Here is a 24,858-nt window from a genome sequence, read left to right as displayed (position 1 = left end):
TAATAAAATATATGTATGTAAACCACATGAACTCTTACATGTCTATCCATTATCAGATTTCCACCTGGAGCAGCAGCTCAGTGATGCGGCCCTACAGACAGCCTTGTGCAGCTCCTCGCGGCATTACGCTGGCCGCTCCTTCCAGGTCTTCCGAGCCTTGCGGCAGCCTCTCTCTGCCCACGCTGTGTCTGACCTGCTCTCTAGGCTGGTGGAAGTCGTGGGAGAGCATGGAGAAGAAGTGCAGGTTGGTATTCTGTGTCTGTGACACAGGGAACTATATGAGTACAATACAGCATTATACTGTATTCCTGTGCATTCAACCGACAACCAATCTTGGGATTGTCCCTATGTCCCTATGCAGTATGTAATTTCTAATAAACTGGTGATGCTGACTCTGAGCTTTGGCACCGAAATCACTATAATTGCTACAACCAGGCATCTATTGTAGCAACAGATTACATTACTGTAGGTAGGCTTTGTAAACAAATGGACCTTGAAAACTCCTGAATTTGAACAAATGAACATAATTAGATTGCTGGCTGTAGTTTATAGTTTATATAGTTTATTTTTGTCATTTTTGCATTTACTAACATTGCTGATTTCACAGAAATAATGAAAACACCATGCAGATGTCATCATTAATGGAAATTACCTTACTCTCTCTCTCAGGGCTATGTAATGGAGGTGTTGCTTACGCTAGAATCTGTGGCGGATAACTTGGCTGAATGTCTAAAGAACAATGATCTGATGGCTATCTTGACAAGGTCTGTACCTCCTCCATACTGTTTCTCCTTCATGAAAGCATGGGTGGGGGCATGTTGGCACAGTTGGTAGTGCTGTCGCCTCACAGCTAGAAGGTCCTGGGTTCGATTCCCGCTGGGGATGCGTGTTCTCTCCTCTGCGTCATCAGTGCCCATACCCGAGGCTTGTATGGGCCGCTGCCCCCCCATGTTGGCAGAGGAAGTGTAGCGCCCAGGATTACATTAGAATCAGATAATTGACACTGTTTAAAAAAATGGGTTGTAAATGTAAATGAAAGCATGGATGGTCAACTGGCCATGTCACCAAGAGAGGCAGTATGCCTCATGTGCTGTTTGTGTGCATTCCAGGGCATCGTCGCCAGATTTCCTCACCAATGGGAAGTTGATGTCTAACAGGAAGAGCACAGGGCAGCTCAACCTTAGCCACGGCATTAGGAGAGCTGACCGCAGCCGACACCAGAGGAGCTCCTCTGTACCAAAGAAGTTTGACCAGACCGACAGGTGCTCTGACCCCCCTCGCAGCGCAACAATGGACCGTATCCAGGCCTGCGTTCAGCAGGGCGTTTTGACAAGAGCCCACAGCCAGTCATCTTCAAAAGACAACGTCACGGACCCAAATAATGTCAATCACCCTAGTAACCTGCTGATCACCATCTTCTGGGTGGCCGTGTCTTTGATGGAGTCGGACTTTGAGTTTGAGTATCAGATGTCTCTGAAGCTGTTGAATAAGCTGCTGGCCCATGTGTCATTAGACAAGCAGGAGAACAGGGAGAAGCTGGAGAAGCTGCAAAGCCAGCTCAAATGGAGCAGCTTCTCCGGGCTCCAACAGCTGCTGCTAAAGGGCTTCACCTCTGTCTCCACCACTGACCTCACCCTTCAGCTCTTCAGTCAGCTCACACCTGTCTCACGAGTGCCTGTGGTAGACACTTCACAAGCCATAGGTATGTTGAAAATAACTGCAGTTTTCAATACATAAATTGCTGATGGATTTGAACATCAATATTTTCAAAGTGAAGGAAACGAGTCTGTCTATTTTCCCCTCCCAGGTTTCCCCTTGAATGTTCTCTGTCTGCTCCCTCATCTTGTACAGAACTTCGATTGCCCCACTCAGTTCTGTAAAGATGTTGCTGAGAGGATAGCTCTGGTCAGTCTCTACGTCCCACGCATTTTCATAATTACAAGTTACAACCATGTTCTCAGACTTTATTTTTATTTACAATGTTATTTCCTCCATTTCCTCCAGGTATGCCTTGAGGAGAAGAATGCCAAACTCTCCAACCTCGCTCATGTCATGACCCTGTATAAAACACACTCCTACACACGAGGCTGCTTCTCCTGGGTCAACGTTGTGTGTCGATATCTTCACGAAGCCTTCTCTGACATAACCATCAGCATGGTTACATACATGGCAGAGGTTTGCACAGCTGTTATACATTTTATTCTGAAAAGGGGTAATGTGAATTGTTGGCAATGGGTGATTGAACATATCAAATGAGTTGTTATTTACCTTCTGCCTCAACAGCTGCTAGAGAAAGGTCTCCCCAGCATGCAGCAGACCTTGTTACAGATCATCTACAGCCTCCTGAGTCACATGGAACTCAGTGGGATTCAGGCCAAACCCTTCAATGTGGAAGTACTCAAGACCATTGAGAAATTTGTTCAGGTGAGTTTGATTAAAGCATGTGAGAAATGAACACTTCATAAGATAATGTCCTTGAAAAAAAAGACTCCCATAAGCAACCTTAGGCACCAGTGCCAACATTGCCACAAGGGAGGGTGATCACTGGCACACTGGCATAAGTGTGAGAGAGGATTTGTGGTTTAAAATAAACAATTTAAAATAATGAAGTCCCTCACATTCATTAAAACTGACTGGGGTCAGTCTCAGAGATAGGTCCAATCATTAGGCAAAAGGTTATATTCGTAGACATTTGTTTTATGTGGTGTCATTAAAATGAATGTTGACATGGCAAAATAAAAACATGGCACTTCATTTCAAAACGGTTGCAGACCACTGGCATAAACTGTGCCATATAACTTTGAATACTTGTGCCAACATTTAGACATGTTAATGATGTGATTAGTATAACTGGGGCCTGTTGTATTTCCTGTTAGGTCTCTAGCTGTTTGGTGGGGTGTGTTTGCGTGCGTGCGTGCGTGTGGCGGTGCAGTACATTTGAAGGCACACCCTCTAAACAAACTGTTTCTATAAATAGTCTGCCCAGCTGCTAATGAAGTCTACTTACTTTCATGTCGCCATTTGTTTCCTTGATAGTTATTTTGCTTTATACACGACTGCAGTATACTAGATCTATACAGACTTGTAGTGTTTGTTGGTGTGCCTTTACTCTCTACTCTACTACTAATACTAATACTACTACTACTACTACTACTACTTCTACTAATAATAATACTAATAATGTATTTATAAATTGACCATAGACTGTCCATTGGAGGGAAGCCCATAATATTCTGAAGCTGGTGGTCTCTCGCTCTGCAAGTCTGGTCCAGCCGTCATCGCCACAAAGTGACGTCTGCTACGAGGATGTCAGTCGTGTCTGGGACAGGTCATCTAAGGCCTTGCCTGGGAAAACATTGGACTTCCACTTTGACATATCTGAGGTTAGAGACACCAGATGAGTCCTTTGTTTGACATAATTAACTTAACAGCAATGCACCCAAAACCATTTGGATCCCTTCCTACACTCTTTCAATACTAGTTTTTGTGTTCCTGTTGTGTTTTTCCTCCTGTAGTTTCCAGGGTGTGGTGCACAATGAGATTGGGTGGTCAATTCATCTTTTTTATTTTTATTGTTTTTGGGCAAGGAAGCAATTCTTCTTCTGTACAGCTGTACAGCATTTCATTTTTGACAAAACCCCATGAGATTAGCTTGAAAGCTTTAAAGGTAAACACAATTAACCAAGTTGTGCAGAGTGATGGCAAAGATATGGGGTGGCGTAGTGTATGTGTGGGAACTGAACAGGGAGCTATTTGTGTGGTGTAGTATGAATGGCAGGAAATGATGTCAGTTCTCGCTGCCGTCCTTTGTATGTGAATCAGTAAGACTCAAAACTGCTGGAGAGCTTACAAGCAGTGCATTGAAGCTTGAGATGCATCAACCAATGTTTGTTTTTGGTATTTTTAGAGTTAACTACAAATAGCTTTGCTTCTGAAAGTAAAACATATTTATTTTAATCATTCCTCCTTTGCGTTATTGTTTTGGAACGAAATAATTAGAAAGTTCAGGCTTTAGAAGAGCAAAGGATTACAAACCGTGCCCACAGTGATACAGTGAACTAGCTGTTGTATTAAATTGATAAGCTACTTACCAATCATACTGGAGCTACTGTATATAATGATGTGACCTCACGGAAGAGGCAGGAGCTACAGTGCCATGGAGCCTGAGCCACAGATCTGCTGCACAGAGATGACCCTATATGCTTCTTCAAACCTCGTCTGACTTACTGTGACTCCTCCTCTCCATCTGTGTCCGTGTGTCCTTGCTCATAGACACCTGTGATAGGTCGGCGGTATGATGAGCTGCAGGGCTCTCCGGGGACGGATGGGAAGAACGGCGCCATAGCGGTGACCCGCAGCACCTCCTCGACCTCCTCTGGATCCACCACCAACAACGTTCTGGTTCCGGTCAGCTGGAAGAGGCCTCAGTCGTCACAGGTGAGCAACCATTTACTGGTACAGGGTTTTGAAAATCAAAATGTCTGTTTATAAGACATTTTCATGGAGTTATAATGGAGCTTTCATGTTTCAGATAAGTAATACAATAGATATTTCCCATAGTAAACAGTAGAATGTTAAAGTTGAAGTAGCTATACTTCTGTTTAGCGTTTAACTGCGACGAGGTTCATGTAAGAGCACATTCTTCACATTTGGCTATGATCTCATTTTAGCCCACAGTGACATTTCCTTTTTTATGAGTCTAATTTCCTCTTCCCTTCTACAGAAAAGAACCAGGGAGAAGTTGGTGAATGTATTATCGTTGTGTGGACAAGAAGTTGGACTGACGAAGAATCCCTCTGTAAGACACATGCGTGACGTGCTTAGTACTAAACAAGAATAGAAATAATAAGAGGTTCTGTGATTTTGGTATTCTGTTATTGAAGTCTGAAATGTACTTTCTTCTCCCCCTGTAGGTGATTTTCTCCAGTTGTGGGGAGCTGGATCTAATGGAGCACCAGCCTAGCCTGGTTTCCTCTGATGACGGCACCCGTGACCTGGACAACATGGATGACACCACCTCGGAGCAGCAGTTCAGAGTCTTCAGGGACTTTGACTTCCTTGATGTGGAGCTGGAAGATGGAGAGGTGAGACCCCCGTGCACAAACCTGTAGGTTTCAAAAGGCATTGAAAATACAAATCATTAGTCCTCCTCATTGGTTCTTGTCTCACATTGGACAGAGATGTATTTTGGAGAATAAAATGGTCAGTATTCTAACACAAAAATTACGACAAGGATACAGGATAATACATATCTTAAGGTGGCGATAATTGGGCATTTTTGATCGGCCCCGATCAACATCAAGAATGTTTGATATTTGCTCTGCCCCGCTCCGATTATCCTGTAGTGTGTGGTGCGATCAGATTTCAGATTGAAAAAAATCGGCTAGTGTAAGGCCACCTTAAGCGTAATATTATTCACAGATCACAGATTGAGCTTGCCTGTTCAAGAATGCATTCCTCAGAAATGTAATTTGTGTAATGGGCTTTCTTTTTCTGCTTTTTTTCTTTGCCATCTAGGAGCTACAGGTAAGTTCAGTCCTGTTGTAGTGTTCTTAGATGAATGTGGGATTACCACTATTACACAGTGGATTGTCATTGTGATGTCGGAGTATGATGCTGTGCATGTCATGCGGTATACAGTAATAATGTGCATGTTTGGATGTATCATAAGATGGTAGAGATATTCACTCAATGTTATGTTTTAAATATGCTATTCATGGTATTCCAGCCACAGCCACAAGGTAGCATAATAACGAATTAAATAAGATTTCATTTTATGTAAGCATCATTTATTATTTATGTTGGTGGATTTTTATTTTTAAAGCATACAATACATTATCAGTTTATCACATAATGCACATTTCGTCCTTGAGTGGGGGATGCTTACTTATTGCCTTTAAAGGCAATTAAAAATTTATATTATCTACCGGTATTTCAATTTGGCTTAATTTTGTAATATACAAATATATTAAAAAGGAAACCTATTAAAAAACATATGCCATAAGTATGGCATATACCGTATTATGTAGTATGTAGTATTTTAATGTTTCAGAAAAGAACAAAAAAAGAATTGCTGTCACCAATCCAAAGAATGCGAATTGATCAATATGGAAATACTATATAGAGAATAACTGGAAACAGCTGTAGTTGTGGATTAAACATCTCAGATGTGCAATGAGCTCCACCCAGTGGCACAACAGAATCAGTTATTACAATGTCCATTACCAAATCTTTAACATACAGTATTTAATTTAATGTGTGTAAATAGCTTTAAATGTCATATTGTAGGGATGCCCGCTGGCCAAGTGGTCCAGGGCAGGCGCATGCCACATAATAGGCTTTGGCCTGACAGCGCGCCGCGTGTTTGAGTCCCGTTCATGACGACCTTCGCTGCATGTGTCTCCCCTTCTCTCTCCCTCTTTCCTGTCAATCTTCACTTGTTACTATCAATAAAGATAGAAAAGCCAAAAACATTACTACTCATCATTCAGTTATAATCAGTTAATCAGTTATCATTACTACTAAGATATACAGTTATAACAAATCTCACAGTGGTTACATGGTAATGACACTGTTTTTTAATACAAAAACAAATATACTCACACATGGCCATGGTATAATATTTATTTTATATATATAGGGATGTCAAAAGGGAAAAATAGCTTACCAGGCTATTTTCTTTATCTCAGTATATTGAAAAATGCTTACAGTGTATACTGCTACATAAACTGGGACAGGCTGATTGCTCTTCCCATCTTTCTAACACAAAGACAATCCTTGGATCCTGGAACATGATGTCAGCTCTTCTCTTAGAGCCAGCTAAAAATGTCAGATTATCTGGAAATTGCTAGAATCAGCAAGAATACTATACTTTACATTCATCTTTAGACTTTTGTCACACCAAGTTTTAATGGTATGATCGGAACTGTTTTCTAAACTTTTGGCCTCAAATATAGTATGCTTTGCTTTTCCTTAAATGTAACTTGAGGAAAATAAAGTACGGTAGTTAACCCTGTTGTATGCAGTACTTTAACTAAACTTTTGGCCACAAATCTAGTATGGTTTTCCTTAGATTTAGCTTAAAGGAAGTATTTAAAAATGCAATCCCCCTTCACAATTTCAGCTGGTCACCAGCACCACCACAGGAAGTATCTATTGTTGTATTTGTCGCATTAAAGCTTTGTGGAATGTGGAACTTAGCTAACATCTCCAGAATCGTGTCCTGATGAAAAGTCAAGGTCCACAAAACCCTCCATGCTTGGTTGGAGTGGGCAATAATAACTCACCCAAGGATTGTCCCCTCCCTTGACATGTACAGCATGACTGTGTGTGCAGTTGTATGTGCGCATGTGTGTTTGAGATTATTACTTGCACATGGTCACTCAAGGCTATGCTTTGTTGTAGGGAGAGACTATGGACAACTTCAACTGGGGTGTGCGGAGACGCTCCATGGACAGTCTGGACCAGAGTGACCCGTTGCCCCTGGATGAAAGCCAGCTGTCCATCAGCATGCCCAGCCTCAACAAGATCACCCTCGAAGACTCTGATGAGTCATCTGAGGAGGATTCTCTCATCGCTAGCCAGATCCTCTCACACTCACAGCTCGTAAGTTCACAGCTGGGGAAATATCATTAATGGTATTTAATATACTTCACAACTTAATATTGATTTTAAAACATGGTGAAATTCATTTTTCTTTAGTGAGGCTCTTAAGTTTGATTTTGTCTTTGTATCATTCCAGGACATTAATGTATGGTGGTGTAAATGTAATAACATAACAAATAACATTTCATTGTTCGCCCTCTGTTGCTTTCTTTGCTTTCAGTCGATGACAACATGTTTGACTTTGTATCTTTTCAGACTCTCAGCATTTCTCCAACGGCAGATATCAATGTCATGGACTCTCTGTCTGCCTCCTTTGATACATCTTCAGCTGACCCATCTGCTCTGAACACCACAAATCCTAGTTTCGAGGTCCAAGTGCCAGAGGACTCGAAGCACCGGGTGAATAAGGGATTCAGAGTGTCTGAGATATTGGGGCCTACTCACTCCTATTCCTATCGCAGTTCTATACTAGAGTTCTTTACTAATGCTGCCAAATAGAACTATTCTGTCGTAACCTTTCTGGAAATTATGTAGATGTTGCATGTGATACATGTTGTGGTCTCTCTTGGTTATACATCTTATTTTGTGGCTCTTTGACTTTTGTCTGTTTCACCTCAGAAACGTGCATGGCCCAGTCTTTGCTAGATCTTTTACTAGTTGCATGTCATAAGAAAACGGAACTAAAACCTGGAAATGGGCATTGCATAATGCTTAGGGGTCTGGGGTGGTTTCTGCAATACTTTAATGGTGGCACGTGTTTTCTATTGGCATCTGTGGGGTTCTTCTTGACAGCAATAGTCTCACTCTCTGTCTATTTAAGGCAATGTGTATACCTATTGCTTATGTGTTGGAGGAGGCTGAAAGCAACAACTAAAATAACTTGGCATGTGGGAGGCTGAGAAAGGTTTACACATTGCCCGTCCCAAAACATGAGTGTGCGGAGACCATGGTACTGGTCCTCTGCAACAAACTCATTCAGCATTCAATTGACACGGTTTCTGCTCAATAATTTACCAAATTAAACGAAGTACCTCAAGGAGTGTCCATAGTGTCCCGTGGAAAGGTTAGTGTATACATTTTACCCCCAATCATGTACTGTAATACATAAGAAGGTACATATTTTGCATGATGCCTGTGCATTGTTTTGTTTTCTTTCCTGCACACTGACAAAGCATATCTGTCCTTGTTCCTCCATCACAGGCTCACATCTCAGTGTCAACAGAGGATGAGGACACCAATGGCAATGAGGATGACCTCTCTATGACCTCTCTCTCAATTAGTGAACTTCCGCCTGAATTTCATTGCCATGACAGTTTCACTCTGGACATGTCTCATGGTGATGACAGAGGAGAACTAGACTTTGATGGCTGTTTACCCAGGTGTGTGCAGTTATAATCGTATTAGTTGAGCTGTGCCTCATTGCAATTTGCAGACAGTCACAGTGACATGCTATTACACACATACTACAGGTATGTATGTATGTATTCTAATTTAGATTAAATCGATTATTCTGATTAAATACTTAAGCCATATTTTATACATTGTTGTACTGCGTTGTTGCGCAATAGCTGATGTAGTCGAACAATATTGTGTGTGTGTGTGTGTGTAACACGCTACCAGAAACCCAAAAAGAAAGGCGACGAGCCACATGGCTCAGCTATGCACAGCCATACTTACATGAAGTGAATTGGAAAGCACAGTGCCATGGATGTCAATGCATTAGCTGTTTTCCCTAATGTCATGTCTCTCTATGTTGCTCTCAGCCTGGCCGAGGAGGAGAGAGATGACATGATGGAGTGCTGTTCTACCCCTCCACCGTCACCGTTCTTCTCTGCCATCCTCGCAGCTTTCCAGCCAGCCGTGTGTGACGACGCAGAGGAAGCGTGGCGGAGTCACATCAACCAGCTAGTGTCAGACTCAGATGGATCCTGTGCAGTCTACACGTTCCATGTGTTCTCCTCACTGTTCCAGGTACACAGCAAAAGCCTTAGTGCTCATTTAAATCAGAGAGTGTAGTACAAATGACATATATTTTTAATCCTGCATATACTATAGCCATTTATTTGACAGTGGGCCTTGTAAAAATAAATGTAATTGTCCATGAAAAAGGGTAAGTGATATTTTATGGTTAAAACTAAATGGTTTTTTGAAAAGGTCCAAGCTATATATATTTTAAATAGTTAACATTGCTATACGGTGTTTGTTTAGTGACAGGGCTCTCCCTGTCTCTTCCGCTCATTAAAGAAAATGCATTTTTGGGTGGGTTCAGGTTGCAAATTTCATTCATCAGGAGAGTACCAATTAATTGGGTTCAATTTCAGTGTTTCAGTTAAAATGTTGTTTGCTCATTTCATTGTGTCATCAGTTCCAATTTCACTTATTTATTCTGTATTCTGTATGAGTTCTCTTTCATGATTGGATAAAATTGGTTGTTACTGAACACTCTGTAGCAATGACTACCATCAGAATATCAGCTTTAAAACTTATTTTAACAACAAAATATTACTTACCCTACACCTTTAAGAACATTAGTTGATACTATTTTTCTTAATCTTTTAATGGTATTAGCCTTTCAGAAGAGGTCAAAAGTAGGAAAATGGTGTTCTTTAGTTAAGTTGTACTTACTCAGACATTCATTAACTACATTATTCACTTCACTGACCAAAGCTGACAGGGGAATGCTTCACAATAAACCTGAAATAATTATTAAGACTGATTCGCGCCGTTTGTATTACTTTTGCTAGCGCTTTTTGCTTCTCACAGTGAGAAAGAAATCCACTAAACGTAGTGAATTAGTCTGGATCCCAGGCTAATAGAACATAGCTAGCCTATGTGGCCCCTAGGAATTACATTAACTCTGAAACACTACCACAGACATTCAATCCCACTGTTTTGTGCTAAACAACAGTAACAGTAAGAGGACAGCAGAGGGCGCTTTGAGGCTTTGTTACATGTGGTCTCTGGCACACGTTAAACAGGAAGTAGTATTCAGATCAGATCAGCGCAGTACAGACTGAGTGACACTGAATGTAAACTGATGTGTGATCTAAATCTGTTTCACAGGTAAGAGTTGATATAAGGAGCAAAGAGTACATCCCCAAGTGTTTTGCATGTGTATGAATAGGGATCAGATGGGGCTAAGATGAGTGTGTTATGATGAGTGTGTTATGATGAATTCCTGAAAACTAAAATAAATGTGTTGCACCTGAGTGAGGATCCTTCTTCATTACATATGTGTAACATATTTGGCGAACCAGCCCAAGACGAGACACCAGAGGTCTCAATAAATAACCGAGCCTTCATCAACCTTCTGTAAGATGGATAACAGCCAGCTCCTGCGTGATCAAGTGAGTGCAGCCCTATGGCAGCTGAAGGAGGAGTTTCTCCTGGATGTCTGCAGGTACATGAAGTGTGATGGCCTGGACAGTGGAGACCACCACAGCAGGACCAGACGGGCACTCATCAAGAAGGCAGAGAGCGTGATGGACCAGATTGAGAAAGATGAAGAGGATGCAGAGGTTTGTCAGTATTTGACTATAGTACTAAATCAAATTGAGGAAAAAAAAGAAGGCCTTAATCCAGAAAAAGGGCAAAGCTCAGAGGAGCCCGCTCCAATGAAAGGGTTAGAGGATAAAGACTTATTGCTAAACAAACCTTTCCAGAAGATCACAGCCTCCCCACTTAGGAGCCGACCAGAGCCAACATATACGCTGCCTGAAGTAACATTGAGGAGGGAGTTTAAAATATGTGGGCAAATTGGAGAAAGTGGGCAGAAGGAGAAATTATCCTATCTCAGCTTAGTCCGTCAGATTGAGATGGGGACCGAAAAAGGACACACAGAGACTGAGATTGTGGAAGCCGTGATCAGGGCTGTCAGTCCAGGGCTTCCCTTGAGAGACATGTTGGAGATAAAGCGTGGGCTGACCCTCACATCACTACTCACCATCCTGAAGGGTCACTACAAGGTTGACAGCTCCACTGACCTCTACCACCAGCTTATAAACATCTCCCAGGATCCTAGAGAGACCCCCCTGAACTTTGTATTCCGGGCAATTGAGCTGAAAGAGAAGCTGTTGTGGAAAACAGAAAATGAGGAAAATGATGAGCAGTACAGCAGAATCACCGTTCAGCGCAAGTTCCTCCGCTCAATTGAAACTGGGCTGTTGAATGACTCTGTGAAATTCCATATTCTTCCCCAACTCAGAGATGTGAGCACCACGGATGAAGAACTAATTCAGAGAGTAAATGAAGCAGCCAAGGTTGAAAATGAGAGGCAGGAGAAACGGAAACGGGTCAATGCTTTTAAGAATCCTAAAGTGCAGGAAGTACAGTCCGAAATCCAGACGAACTCCACACCAGCCCAAAACCCCCCTACACCAAAGGAGTCCAGTATAGCAGTGGCGGTCAAAACAGTGAAAGGAAAAGAGACTAAAACTGACAGCATTAATGCACAGCAGATCATGGAAGAACTTCGCGCAGAAATGAAGCAGATGTTTCTCACAGTAATGGAGACAAGCCGCCGCCCTCCTGGACCGAGGCAGCGAGAGAAAGGCTGCCAAAAGTGTAGAGAAGAGGGGGTGGGTGAAGATTGTTCACACTGCTTCAAATGTGGGCAAGTGGGCCACCTATCCCGTGGCTGCAGAGTACAGAGAGCATCGTCGGGAAACGACCAAGGACTACTGAGGCGGGACTACCGGTAGGCCAGAATGAAATGTCTCAAAGCAAGCAGTTTCCAGCCAGCCCGACAACTGTGACTATGACAGTACCCAGAGCAGCAGCAGGGGGCTATTCAGATGTAAATGCAGTTCAATATCTACCCCCCAAGCATCGGTCACGATTAGTGGGTCTTGTAGGAAAGAGATGTATGGTGAACTGCTTCATGGATAACCATCCAGTTAACGTATTGTGGGACACAGGGGCACAGTCCAGCATAGTAAATGAGCCCTGGCGACAGATACACCTACCCCACACAGTAACCCGCCCGATTTCAGAGCTCTTGGAGGAGGAGACCCTGACAGTCCTCGCTGCCAATGACACGCCCATCCCCTATACTGGCTGGATTGAGGTCAGCTTCCGGTTGGACAGCAACACTCACATGACAAGCAACCTACAAGTGCCAATACTTGTGTCAAGCGATCCTGCAGTTGCCAGTGACCCCATTATAGGCTATAATGTCATCGAAGCCATCATCAACAGAAATGAGGGGAAGACTAAAGATGGAAGAAAGCAGCTGACACACAAAGTGAGTAAAGCATTTGCCATTTCCGTGAAAACCGCTCACAATGTGGTGAAGCTCATGCAAGACAGTGTTCCAGATCCAGAGACTGGTGTTGTGCGCACAGGTGGAAAAGTTGTGTTCTTGCCAGCCAATGAAGTTACTACTGTCTACATCCGAGCACATGTGAGTTCACAAGCTAGAGGCCAAGACATGTATTTTTCACCTGACATACTTAATCCCACAACAGAGGGCGTGGTCCTCAACGAAGTGCTGGTGCAGGTACCAGAAAGGAAAATACCATATGTACCGATACCCATGACCAACACCACAAACCACATAATTTGTCTGGACCGTCACCAAGTTGTTGGACACCTAGAATCTGTCAAAACTGTGTATTCAGCAGCCATTCAGACTAAAGATCAGCAGCCGTTACCTGACCAGACAGATAGGACAGAGTCCAAGTACAACAGGGAAGAAGACATGTCACACCCTGCACCACAGTCCGATAACAGTCAAGAGGAGAGGCCCGTGACATGGGACCCCCCGGTGGGACTCAACCACCTTTCAGAAGGTCAGCAAAGAGCAGCAAAGACAATGTTGAGAGAGGAGTGTCAGGCCTTTGCATTCGACAGCGATGATGTAGGCTACATACCTTCTCTTCAGATGCACATCACCCTCAATGACACTAGTCCAGTACAAAAAACCTACATGTCTGTCCCAAAGCCGCTCCACAAGGAAGTAAAAGAATATCTGCAGGACCTGTTGAACAAGGGGTGGGTTACACCATCACGGTCACCATACTCATCGCCGGTGGTCTGCGTCCGGAAGAAAGATGGCAGTCTGCGCCTCTGTTGCGACTACAGAGAACTGAACCGCAAGTCAGTGGCAGACCGGCATCCCATACCAAGAATCCAGGATATGCTGGATGCACTCGGGGGAAGCTCTTGGTTTTCTGTGTTAGACCAGGGAAAGGCTTACCACCAGGGCTCCCTGGATGAAGTGAGTCGTCCACTGACAGCCTTCATCACGCCCTGGGGGCTCTATGAATGGGTCCGCATACCATTTGGCCTGAGCTCCGCCCCTGCTGAATTCCAGAGGAGCATGGAACATTGTCTGGCTGGCCTGAGAGACACCGTCTCTTTACCATACCTAGATGACAACCTAGTACATAGCAGCAGCTTTGAAGAACACCTGGAGCATGTCCGTTTAGTCCTCCAGCGCTACAAGGAGCATGGTGTTAAGTTAACTCCGAAGAAGTGTGAGCTGTTTAAGTCCAGTGTGCGATTTCTTGGCAGGATGGTGACTGGAGAAGGTTACACCATGGACCCCGCAGAGATGGCGCCTGTGATGAATCTGAAGGGAAGAACAATTGCCACCGTCGGTGATCTGCGCCAGGTGCTAGGGTTCCTATCTTATTATAGGCCTTATATCCCCAATTTCTCCCGTGTGGCCCTTCCACTGTACAGCCTACTAACTGTCCCAAACCTTGAAGAGCACACATCTGACCCACCAGCAGGAAGACACAAGAAAACAGTAAAGAAAAAGAAAGGTCACTTATCATCACGCACACCCATACCGTGGACCAGCTCTCACCAGGAAGTGTTGAACCAGCTGATTGACGCCCTCACAAAGCCCCCTATACTTGGATATCCTGACTTCACCCAGCCCTTTGTGTTACATTGTGACGCATCCCAGGTTGGTTTGGGTGCTGTACTGTATCAGCGTCAGCAAGGGAAGATGAGAGTGATAGCGTATGGCTCCCGCACCCTGAGTCCGTCAGAGAAGAGGTACCATCTGCATTCTGGGAAGCTGGAGTTTTTAGCGTTGAAGTGGGCCATCTGTGAACGCTTCCGTGATTACTTGTTCCATGCTTCATCATTTGTTGTTTACACGGACAACAATCCCTTGACATATGTGCTCACTACGGCAAAGCTTAATGCTACAGGACACAGATGGGTGGCAGAATTGGCAGACTACAACTTCATCATACGCTATCGCCCTGGAAAAAACAACTCGGATGCTGACGGGTTGTCTCGGATGCCGTTGGACATAGAGGGCTACATGAGAAGCTGTACAGCTGAGTCCAGTCAAGAGGCAATAAGTGCATCCATGGAAAGCGTGATGGTGGAACAGAGAACACCGTGCCAAGGCATTGGGGTGGTCCACATCAACGCCTTGAGCCTTGTGAAAGACTGTGAGACTGGCCATCCTCTCACTTCAGCACAAATACGCAAAGCGCAGGAAGAGGATGAAACCATATCCAGATTTCTTTGGTATAAGTCACAGAATAGGAGGCCAAGCAGAACGGAGATGAGAACAGAACACCCAGCTGTAGTCACACTACTGAAACAATGGCTAAAGATCCAGGTAGATGAAGATGGTGTCCTACGCCGCAGAACCTCTCACCGAGAACAGCTGGTGATTCCCAAAGTCTACTGGCCACTGGTTTTCAAAGAGCTGCACCAGGACATGGGCCACCTAGGGGTGGAGAGAACGCTTGACCTCATCCGAGAAAGGTTCTACTGGCCACAAATGCACAAAGAGGTAGAACATTTTGTTACTAGTGTGTGTGATTGTCTTAAGAAGAAGAGACCGAGTAAGCAGACCCGTGCACCTTTGACACCTATCCATACCACTTATCCATTTGAACTAGTCTCAATAGACTTCCTTCATTTGGACAAATGCAAGCATGGTTATGAGTACATATTGGTGGTCATGGACCATTTTACGAAGTTTGCACAAGCCTACGCCACAAGAAACAAGACAGCGAAAACGGTGGCAGAGAAACTCTTCAATGACTTTGCACTCAAGTTTGGATTTGCCAATCGTTTACACCATGACCTCGGAAAAGAGTTTGAGAACAACCTGATGGCCAGGCTGAAGGACCTCTCAGGTGTCCAGGGCTCCCATACAACACCATACCACCCACAGGGAAACGGGCAGGTTGAGCGATTCAACCGTACCCTGCTGTCAATGTTGCGGACCCTAGAGGAAAAAGAGAAAGAAGATTGGAAAGAGTCATTGAATAAAGTTGTTCATGCGTACAATTGTACAAAGAATGAGGCAACAGGCTATACACCCTACTACCTCCTTTTTGGAAGATCTCCTCGCCTGCCAATCGATCTTCTGTTCAATCTCAAAATTGATGAGACTCATGACACTTATGAGAACTATGTGAGTCGATGGCAGAAGAGAATGCAAGAAGCATACCAGATAGCTGCCAGTACAGCAGACAAGGGGGCAGCTCGAGGAAAAGCTTACTACGACAAAAAGGTACAAGGGAGAGACCTTGAGCCGGGGGATCGAGTCCTCATCCGCAACCTGACCCCAAGAGGCGGGCCTGGGAAACTTCGGTCGTATTGGGAAAGCCAGGTATATAGAGTTAAAGAAAGAAAAGGTGACAACAGCAGCCCAGTTTACCATGTCATCCCAGAAAATGGCATAGGGAGGGACAGAGTGGTCCACAGAAACCTCTTGCTGCCATGCGACCACCTACCTCTAGAGCGGACACCAAGCCAGACTTCTCAGTCACGGCGAGACCCACAGAGCACCACAAAGAAGAAGAGGAGACCACAACACAGAGAACTACAGCATCCAGAGCCCGACGGTGACTGTGAGGATGACTCAGACGAGGACTACAGTGCGACCTACAAGTGGCGTCTTAGATCCAGCAGCAGAAACCAGCATAGTCAACAGTTGCTGAATCCTCAGACGGAGCCGTTCCAGCCACACCAGAGTCCCCAGCACCTACACTTTGAAGAGGATGAGCCACTACAAAGTGAAGAGGATTTGCCACTACAGTCTCAGAGACCTGAACCAGGCCTGGACAGTCCTGTGGGTGGTGAGTTAGAAGCAGATCAGTCACTACCGGTAAGACAACACCCGCAAAGGCAGAGGCATAGGCCAGTGGTATTGAGTTATGACACATTGGGTCAGCCTTCTTTAATCACCAGACATTGTGATATTAGAGACACTCAGAGTAGTGAATGGAAACCTGTAGGCCTATGGCGACCATGGACGGTTGAGGGTTTATGTTGAATTGAACATTCCGGGAAATGTCAGAGACATTTAATTTTGCGGGGGAGAGTGTGGCCCCTAGGAATTACATTAACTCTGAAACACTACCACAGACATTCAATCCCACTGTTTTGTGCTAAACAACAGTAACAGTAAGAGGACAGCAGAGGGCGCTTTGAGGCTTTGTTACATGTGGTCTCTGGCACACGTTAAACAGGAAGTAGTATTCAGATCAGATCAGCGCAGTACAGACTGAGTGACACTGAATGTAAACTGATGTGTGATCTAAATCTGTTTCACAGGTAAGAGTTGATATAAGGAGCAAAGAGTACATCCCCAAGTGTTTTGCATGTGTATGAATAGGGATCAGATGGGGCTAAGATGAGTGTGTTATGATGAGTGTGTTATGATGAATTCCTGAAAACTATCTGGGATGGTTTGTGATTAACCAAGACAAACATAGAATGTAATTTTGCTTTGCAGAGTATTCAGAACAAATTTTGCACATTGACCTGTGATGCTGTGAGTTACCTTGGAGATGGACTCAGAGGAATAGGATCAAAGTTTTTGAGGTCATCTCAGATGTTGACATCATGCTCAGAGTGTCCCACTCTCTTCATTGACGCAGACACTGTAAGTAATTTCTGGCCCCCTCTACTGTGTCAGTGAAAGTACAGTTGTGAGTAGCAATTATAAAAGGAAAACCTCTTGCTTTTCACAGATCATGTCCTATGGGCTTCTGGAAAAAATGAAATTCAGCGTATTGGAACTTCAGGAGTACCTTGATACTTACAACAACAGAAAGGAGGCCGCTATCTCTGTAAGGAATAACAATACTTTGCTATTGAGTCAAAATGTCACCATTATACAATTTGCTTGAACTATGTGACTATAATAATAGTACCCTTTACGGGTCCAAACTCAGGATTGTCCGCTGCATTTGCTTTTGTAATGAACGTGATGCCACCTCTCTTACATAGTGGTTGAACAACTGCAAGGCAACCTTTCCCAGAAGCACAGAGGGTACGGTGATAACATGCCAACCAGCAGAGCATGAGGACCAGGTAAAGCTTTGTCTATGCTATAACACTCATTATAATATTTAATTCTTGTTATATCAAGGGAATATTTATTTAAAATGCAGCCTTAAAATGTATGGCTTAACTGACAGACACAATTAATGACTCTGCTAACATACACAAAGCTGTATAAAGCTATGTGATTCTTAGAAAACAGTTGCATACTCAATATTCCATTTCAACTGACCTTTCATACTGTACTTTCTGCCTTTCGAAAACTCTGGTACTGTAGTTCTGTGAGTGATACTTTCTTTCAATATTTGAAACTCAAGTTTCTGGGCAACCATTGGTTGCAACACCTCCCATTGATTCTCTCATTCCAGCGAGCATTGTTGTCATTCTGCTGGGCATGGGACATGGGTTGTCTTAAGTTGCGTTAATTCCAGCAGTAAACATTTACACTCACTTGCTATTAGGAAAAAAACCTAAAACCTATACCGGTGTATATATATGTGTGTAAACATATATGTATGTGTAAACAATGTAAGCATTATAATAAACTAAAACCTGGCCCTCATAAAGCTGATATCAAACAACATTGCAGGTCAAGAGACTCAAACCAAAGTGAGTGCATTTGTGCTGATAAAAAGGCAAAGTTTATTTGGCTTGGCTTTTTAATGACTCATTGGGACACGCAGCCTTCCTTTCAGTTATTTACACCTATTTGAGCAGTCTTTTCTCTCTCTTTGCATGTGTTATATGCCCTATACACATATTGCTCACCACAATCGGATACAGGAACACAGGGGGCACCGAAACATTGTTTTCACCTCAATGTTAAATTGTTTTTTTAATATAATTTGAGTTTTAAGCAATGTAAAGTATTCAGGATTTGAACATGCATCCATATAATGGATAAACTGTAAAAATGAGGCACGCGTCACAAACATGCATCATTTTCAGACCTAACATTACCATTCAAATCTTACATTTTTAGAAATTGTATAAATATTAAATTAAATGTTCAAGCAAGTTCAAATCATGAATACTTTACAGTACTTCAGACCATAGTCCGTGGTTGTAAAGTGTCTTGAGACAACTTGTTGTGATTTGACACTATAATAAAATTGAATTGAATTGAATTGGAAGTCCAAATTCTTCTTTTTGAGGACCTATTATTGAGGTGCCCACAATGTTTGGTTGCCCACTCTTCCAAGCTCTAACTGCTAAGGGATGCATTGTTGCAATGCTGCTAAGGCATATATGTCAAACTCAAGGCCCGGGGGCCAAATCAGGCCCGTGAATTAATTATCTTTGGCCCGCGGGATGATATTTAATTAGTATTAGAACTGGCCCTCTGGTATATTGCACGGACCACCATAATACTACAACAGGAAACTATTTTCAGTTTGAAATGCATTTACTTTTTTTGCTATTTGCCTGGGACGTCCGTGTGTTGAAACACAGTCTGGCCCTTGACTTCTACCAATTTCTTTATTTTGGCCCACCGTGTATTTGAGTTTGACATCCCTGTGCTAAGGGATGCACTGCATGCCAAATCTTTGATTCCCTGTTTCCCTCTCACCCGTTTTCTATCTTATAACATGCTTGCTTTGTAGCAAATGGAATCTTTGGCAGTAAGTTAAAAATGGCTTATTCCTCTTCAGTCTATTTGGTCATATATTTTATTTATAATATTGTGTCTTGTGCAGAGTTGCTGCAGGATGTCAGTCCCAGCCCCCTGTGTTTTCTTGTACTGTATTTACGTGAGTAGTTGAGTGAGTAGTGTGTTAATGGTGAAATCTAACCCCTTTTGCTCTGCATTTTCAGCAGCTGGAGCTCTGTCAACGACTCTACAAACTCCACTTTCAGCTATTGCTGCTTTTTCAATCCTATTGTAAGCTGATTGGACAAGTCCATGCTATAAGCTCTATTCCTGAGGTAGGTGAATTTTCCATGTTACAACCTGCTTAAACCACTTAATCCTGATTTATAAATTATTGTATGGCATGTAGTAAAAAATGAAATCACAGAGCAACACCGCTCAAACATAGACTTTTTTGTTATTTCTAGATTTCACGCATGTATTCATTTTCTCCATATTAGTCCATAGTCATTTAACCATTACCGAACTTTCCTGAATATTTGAGTCATTCCAATGAAACCAAAGTATGTGATCTCATGGATGTTTGACATTTTGTGCATAAATTGTATTTTCTCTTGGGACAGACATATTTTTAATAATAATAATAATAATAATAATAATATTTTAAGTATACCATTATACCAGTATACACTGCCAGTATGGTCCTTTAAGGATTATGTGGATGTCTCTCTCTTCTACTATTAGCTGATGAATATGTCCAGAGAGCTCAATGACCTAAAGGAAGGTCTACGGGTTGCTGCCACCTCTGTAAATAGTGACGACCTTGCTGCCCAGGAAAGTTCCTACTCTGATCCCACCTTCAGCAATTCCGAGGTTGCTGTGCAGGCCATCTTGGATGATCTGAAAAACAATGAGTTCTTCGCGGCCATCCGCTACATTCGTGAATGCAGGTAAACTCTTCATTGTCTATGCCATGTTGTCTGTTTCACTCTCAGCGGTTCCCAAGCTTTTATGGATCAGGGGCAGGGCCTACTTGAAAATCTTAAAATAGTGTGCGACCCACCAATCGGACCACTTCAAAAATATAAATAATATATATACGGTATTAAAAAATGTTCATACATCTTTTAATTACTTGCGCAAGCAAAGTGCTTAAGTACTGTAATCGGCTGGGTATGTCGGTGTTGTCCACCGGCCAATAGGGGACCACCATTCTTGATGTAGAATGGTGGTCCCTTATTGGCTGTTGATGGTGACGTAACTAAGGTTGGTATATAAGGTAAATAATGGGTCTAAAGGATTTAGAACAGCAGTTGTATTAGACATCAGTTAGTAGCAGCTCGACAGACTGCATTTCTAGTTCTAAATGTTACATCATTCATAATTTAAATTTGAGTGTTTTGCCAATTATTTGGGGGCCCACTTGCAATATTTTCACTGCTCACCAGTGCCGGCCCACAGATTGAGAACCACTGCTCTAGTCTACATGAATGAATAAGTTACTTGACCTTTTTCTGTGCAGAACAATATGGCCCAATGACATCTTCGGCACTCCTTCTGAGGATGAGATCCAGACATTACTAAACATCTACTTCAGACATCAAACCTTGGGTCAGACGGGAACCTTTGCTCTGGTGGGCTCACAGCAGGATCTTACAGAGATCTGTATCAAATTAATGGAACTCAATGGAGAGATTCGGGATATGATCAGACGGGCCCAGGGCTACCGGGCCATCACAACGTTCCTCCCAGACTCCAGCGTGTCCGGAATAAGTCTTTGACGGAAGGCTTGCAGGTTGCAACTCCACTCCCTCCATAGCCATGCTTCCTGTTTTGGGGACCTGCTGTCATCATAGTGTTTACCAAGCACTCTGCTCTCTCCTCTGGGACCAGGGAAACAAACTCCTCTTTCTGTTTTTACTCAGAGTAAATATGTTTAACAATGTCATATATTCAGATCTTCAGATGTGCAGGAATACGGTTGGAGTGAACAACAGAATTTGAGAAATGGGGGCTGTTATTGCACTAATAATAGATGTCACAAGCGGCCACTGCCTACTGAGGTCAATATCTTTCACCTTTAACAAATGACAGACCTAAGTTAAGTTATTTTGCTTTTGCTTTGATAAAGTGTGTGTGTGTGTGTGTGTGTGTGTGTGTGTGTGTGTGTGTGTGTGTGTGTGTGTGTGTGTGTGTGTGTGTGTGTGTGGGGCGGGGGTGAATTAATCGAAGAGCCAAGACTTGTGAAAGATCCTTCTTGTTTGGTCTAATTCCCATCAGGGCTTAATTGCCACAATGGATCATCTGTTTCCATCTGTTGGAACATACGAGAGATACCAGGTTAAAATGAGTATCATCGGTGAAGCTCGTCAATGGCAGGAACCCCCTTTTTTTCTTTGAAGTGCGCTTTCATCCTGTTCCTTGTGTCCAAAATGTTGGCTATTTGGAGTATTTTGAAGATGCACTGTTACATTTTGTCACAGGTTCAAAAGAAATTTGCAAGGTGTTGTGTTTACAAGTGACATCGATCCCATAACCAGGAGGGACGAGTACATAGTAATTGGCTATTTGGTTGTTAAACAACTGCTAGGCCTAATTGAATATACATTTAGGATAATTTATGTTTCTACTACTTTAAGGTGGCAAGTCCTGCTCAGTATACATGTACGCTAAAATGCAAAAGAATATGCAATTGTTGCATTTTAAACAATAATGCTTAACAGTAAGACAAAATAGCAATATTATTAAAAACACTCATACTCTGCATTTGCAAGTACTCAAACAATAAGCACTCTTTCTCTGCCATGAAAAAGTGATATCAGTGCAACCCTATTTTTTTATGTGTCTAATATTAATAATATGGGGCCCAGGTGTCAGGTGGCCCAGGATCTTTTGCCGTGCGCCTGACTGTTGATGATTTGATTGTTTTGATTGTTAAGGGAAAATGTGCAATGCTTTTTACTCCATCACAGAAGAATGTCATGTGTTTTTGGCTACAAGTGGAAATTCTTAGTACAGGAAAAGGGAGGCTTCTTTGCTAATGTGTGTGTGTGTGTGTGTGTGTGTGTGTGTGTGTGCGTGCGTGCGTGCGTGCGTGCGTGCGTGCGTGTGTGTGTGTGTGCGCGCGCGTGCGTGAATGTGAATCTGACAACCATAATGGAGAAATTAATTTATGGATAGTGATCCTCACACATTCATCTACTTTGACATGCTGCAAATCTACTGTAATATCTCATCAACTTCAATGCCGCTGTGTGGGTTATCTGTTACTGAAAATAATCTTACTGTACCTCTACTGTGTAGCAATTAGAAAATAGAATTATTTATATTATTTGCATAAGATTACCATGCTTTACATTTTTTTTCCATCTGTCAAAAATGCCAAGCATGAATATTTTATGTATTATAAAGTGTATAAGTCATATTTATGAATATATATATATATAATAAATTATTATAATGGAAGATTGTATATAGAGCAGTGGGGGCTTTGCTTGTTTATTGTTATGATTTGTATGATGTGTACAACTTTATCTGCTTGTAGAATGAAGGAAATACATGTGTAAAGCTTCCATAGAAACAGTTGATATAGCCTTTCACCTTGTAAATACTATTGCCTTTTCAATGTGCTGTACTTTAGTGTTATGTACACTTCTGTAACAATAAAGAAATATACTACATTTGTTAACTGCAGTTTCCACATGGCATTCCTGAGCATGACAATTCTAATAGGGACGGCGGTGGCTCATGGGTAGAGTTGCTGGATTGCCAGTTTGAACCCGGGCTCCCCCAGGGTGTCGAAGTGTCCTTGAGCAAGACTTGAACCCCTAATTGCTCCTGATGTGCTGATTGGTGCCTTGCATGGTTTGCGCCGACATCAGTGTATGAATGTGTGTGTGAATGGGTGAATGTAATGCATGTAAAGCGCCTTGGATAAAGGCGCTATATAAATGCACCATTTACCATTTAATATAAAATGTTTATGTGCATTTATAAGTATAGAGAGAGTTTTCCACGTTCCGTGTTTGTTCAGTAACGTGCCTCCCGGTCTCTCCAGCTCTTTTGTAAACAGAAAATGCATTTTCAGGTCAGGATAAATTGGTACTGATTAGATTCAATTGGTAAAAAAAAAAAACCCTAAAACTGTATTGTTGTAGCTTTGGCAATGTAAACCTATGTTTTCTCATGCCAATAAAGCCATTTGAATTTAATTGAATATAGGTGTTGGAAAAGGTTAATCATCAAGATTTTACATTGTCAGGTCTTCTAGGAAAAGCAGCAGGCAAAGTCTACCGTAATATTATTATTATTAGTACATAAGAACTACCCACTTAGTGAATAGAATATAGGAGTTTTGGTTTCATTTTATTGGTTTGCTGTGCAAATCCCTAGTACTACACAGTCCAGTTGGTGGCGGTAATGCACCGTGAAAGGTATGCCAACCGCCAAAAAACCTGAAAGAAGAAGAAGAAGAAAGCGCGAGGATTTGTTTTGGTTGTAATAATGTATTTTAGTAGCGCAGCCGCTATGCTAATAGAGGTTGTTGCAACCGGGTAAACAGAAAAATACATCATATTTTACTCTGTTGATCCTTTCTGTAATCCAATGCAGGCACGACAGGAGACAATTATTCCACCACGGTATGTGAAAGCAATTTCACAGCGATCTATAGTTTTGACTGTCACTCTTAATAATGTCCAGTGACTCCATATAATCATCATGGCAGTCATGTTTTCAGGGCTAGTCAAGTGTATTGTAGCAGAGCAATGTTGCATGCTCCGTTTGGAAGTTAACTTGGAACCTCAATATCTACGCTTTAGTTAGTTTAGTATATCTCATCTCGGAGCTGAAGCGCGTGTTGAACTTGTGACTGAAGAACCAGTCCAGAACTATTTGTATTTGTCATGTTAAGCATACATCGCGAAAACACACATTACAGTTAGGAGGAGTCGAGGAGAAGTGATTGATTGATTGATTGAAATATTTATTAACAGTTAGCCTAAGATTTATAGACTCGTAGTAGATGTATTTGTCGATTCTCACATTTTAAATCTCAATGTCGGAATCGATAAATACGAGAATCTAAAAATTTGGGCTAGATAAATATAAACGAGACTTACGAGAGTCTAAATCTTAGGCTAGAATCGCTAGATCAAGACAGAAGACTATCGATTTGAAAATGTCTTTCTTGATCAAGTTTCAGTCCACGAAGCGAACCCCTTATATTTTATAACATGCAGTCACACACACACACACACACACACACACACACACACACACACTGTTTGATATTTTTGAACAATTTGTTTTGTCTCCACCGGCCAAAGGCATGGGTATTGGGTAGCCCCTCTCGGAACCCCCTGGGTCAGCCCAATCCGAACCGAACCGGGCTG

General features: G+C 42.5%; 1 protein-coding gene across 4 annotated transcripts in view; it reads left to right on the top strand.

Moving 5' to 3' along the window:
* Window positions 1-23,153, top strand: part of frya (furry homolog a) — a 68,581-nt gene extending 45,428 nt beyond the window's left edge. For 3 of the 4 annotated variants that reach the window (XM_080772775.1, XM_080772777.1, XM_080772778.1), the window contains exons 42-61: window positions 57-244; window positions 670-764; window positions 1,110-1,702; window positions 1,808-1,905; window positions 2,005-2,175; window positions 2,284-2,424; window positions 3,204-3,383; window positions 4,273-4,437; window positions 4,724-4,798; window positions 4,914-5,084; window positions 7,405-7,605; window positions 7,861-8,004; window positions 8,806-8,984; window positions 9,369-9,576; window positions 17,324-17,473; window positions 17,562-17,660; window positions 17,821-17,904; window positions 19,690-19,800; window positions 20,210-20,415; window positions 20,988-23,153. In XM_080772775.1, coding sequence (XP_080628901.1) covers window positions 57-244; window positions 670-764; window positions 1,110-1,702; window positions 1,808-1,905; window positions 2,005-2,175; window positions 2,284-2,424; window positions 3,204-3,383; window positions 4,273-4,437; window positions 4,724-4,798; window positions 4,914-5,084; window positions 7,405-7,605; window positions 7,861-8,004; window positions 8,806-8,984; window positions 9,369-9,576; window positions 17,324-17,473; window positions 17,562-17,660; window positions 17,821-17,904; window positions 19,690-19,800; window positions 20,210-20,415; window positions 20,988-21,246 — 3,518 coding nt within the window. In that variant the 3' untranslated portion in view covers window positions 21,247-23,153. The remainder of the gene's footprint in view (window positions 1-56; window positions 245-669; window positions 765-1,109; window positions 1,703-1,807; window positions 1,906-2,004; window positions 2,176-2,283; window positions 2,425-3,203; window positions 3,384-4,272; window positions 4,438-4,723; window positions 4,799-4,913; window positions 5,085-7,404; window positions 7,606-7,860; window positions 8,005-8,805; window positions 8,985-9,368; window positions 9,577-17,323; window positions 17,474-17,561; window positions 17,661-17,820; window positions 17,905-19,689; window positions 19,801-20,209; window positions 20,416-20,987) is intronic. The other variant, XM_080772776.1, reaches the window with a different exon arrangement.
* Window positions 23,154-24,858: the final 1,705 nt, after the last annotated feature.

Source organism: Protomyctophum bolini, assembly GCF_963924005.1.
Source record: "Protomyctophum bolini genome assembly, chromosome: 9".
NCBI classification, from domain to species: Eukaryota; Metazoa; Chordata; class Actinopteri; order Myctophiformes; family Myctophidae; genus Protomyctophum; species Protomyctophum bolini.
The sequence above is the reverse complement of the archived record's forward strand: the minus strand, read 5'-3'. Positions and strand labels throughout refer to the sequence as shown.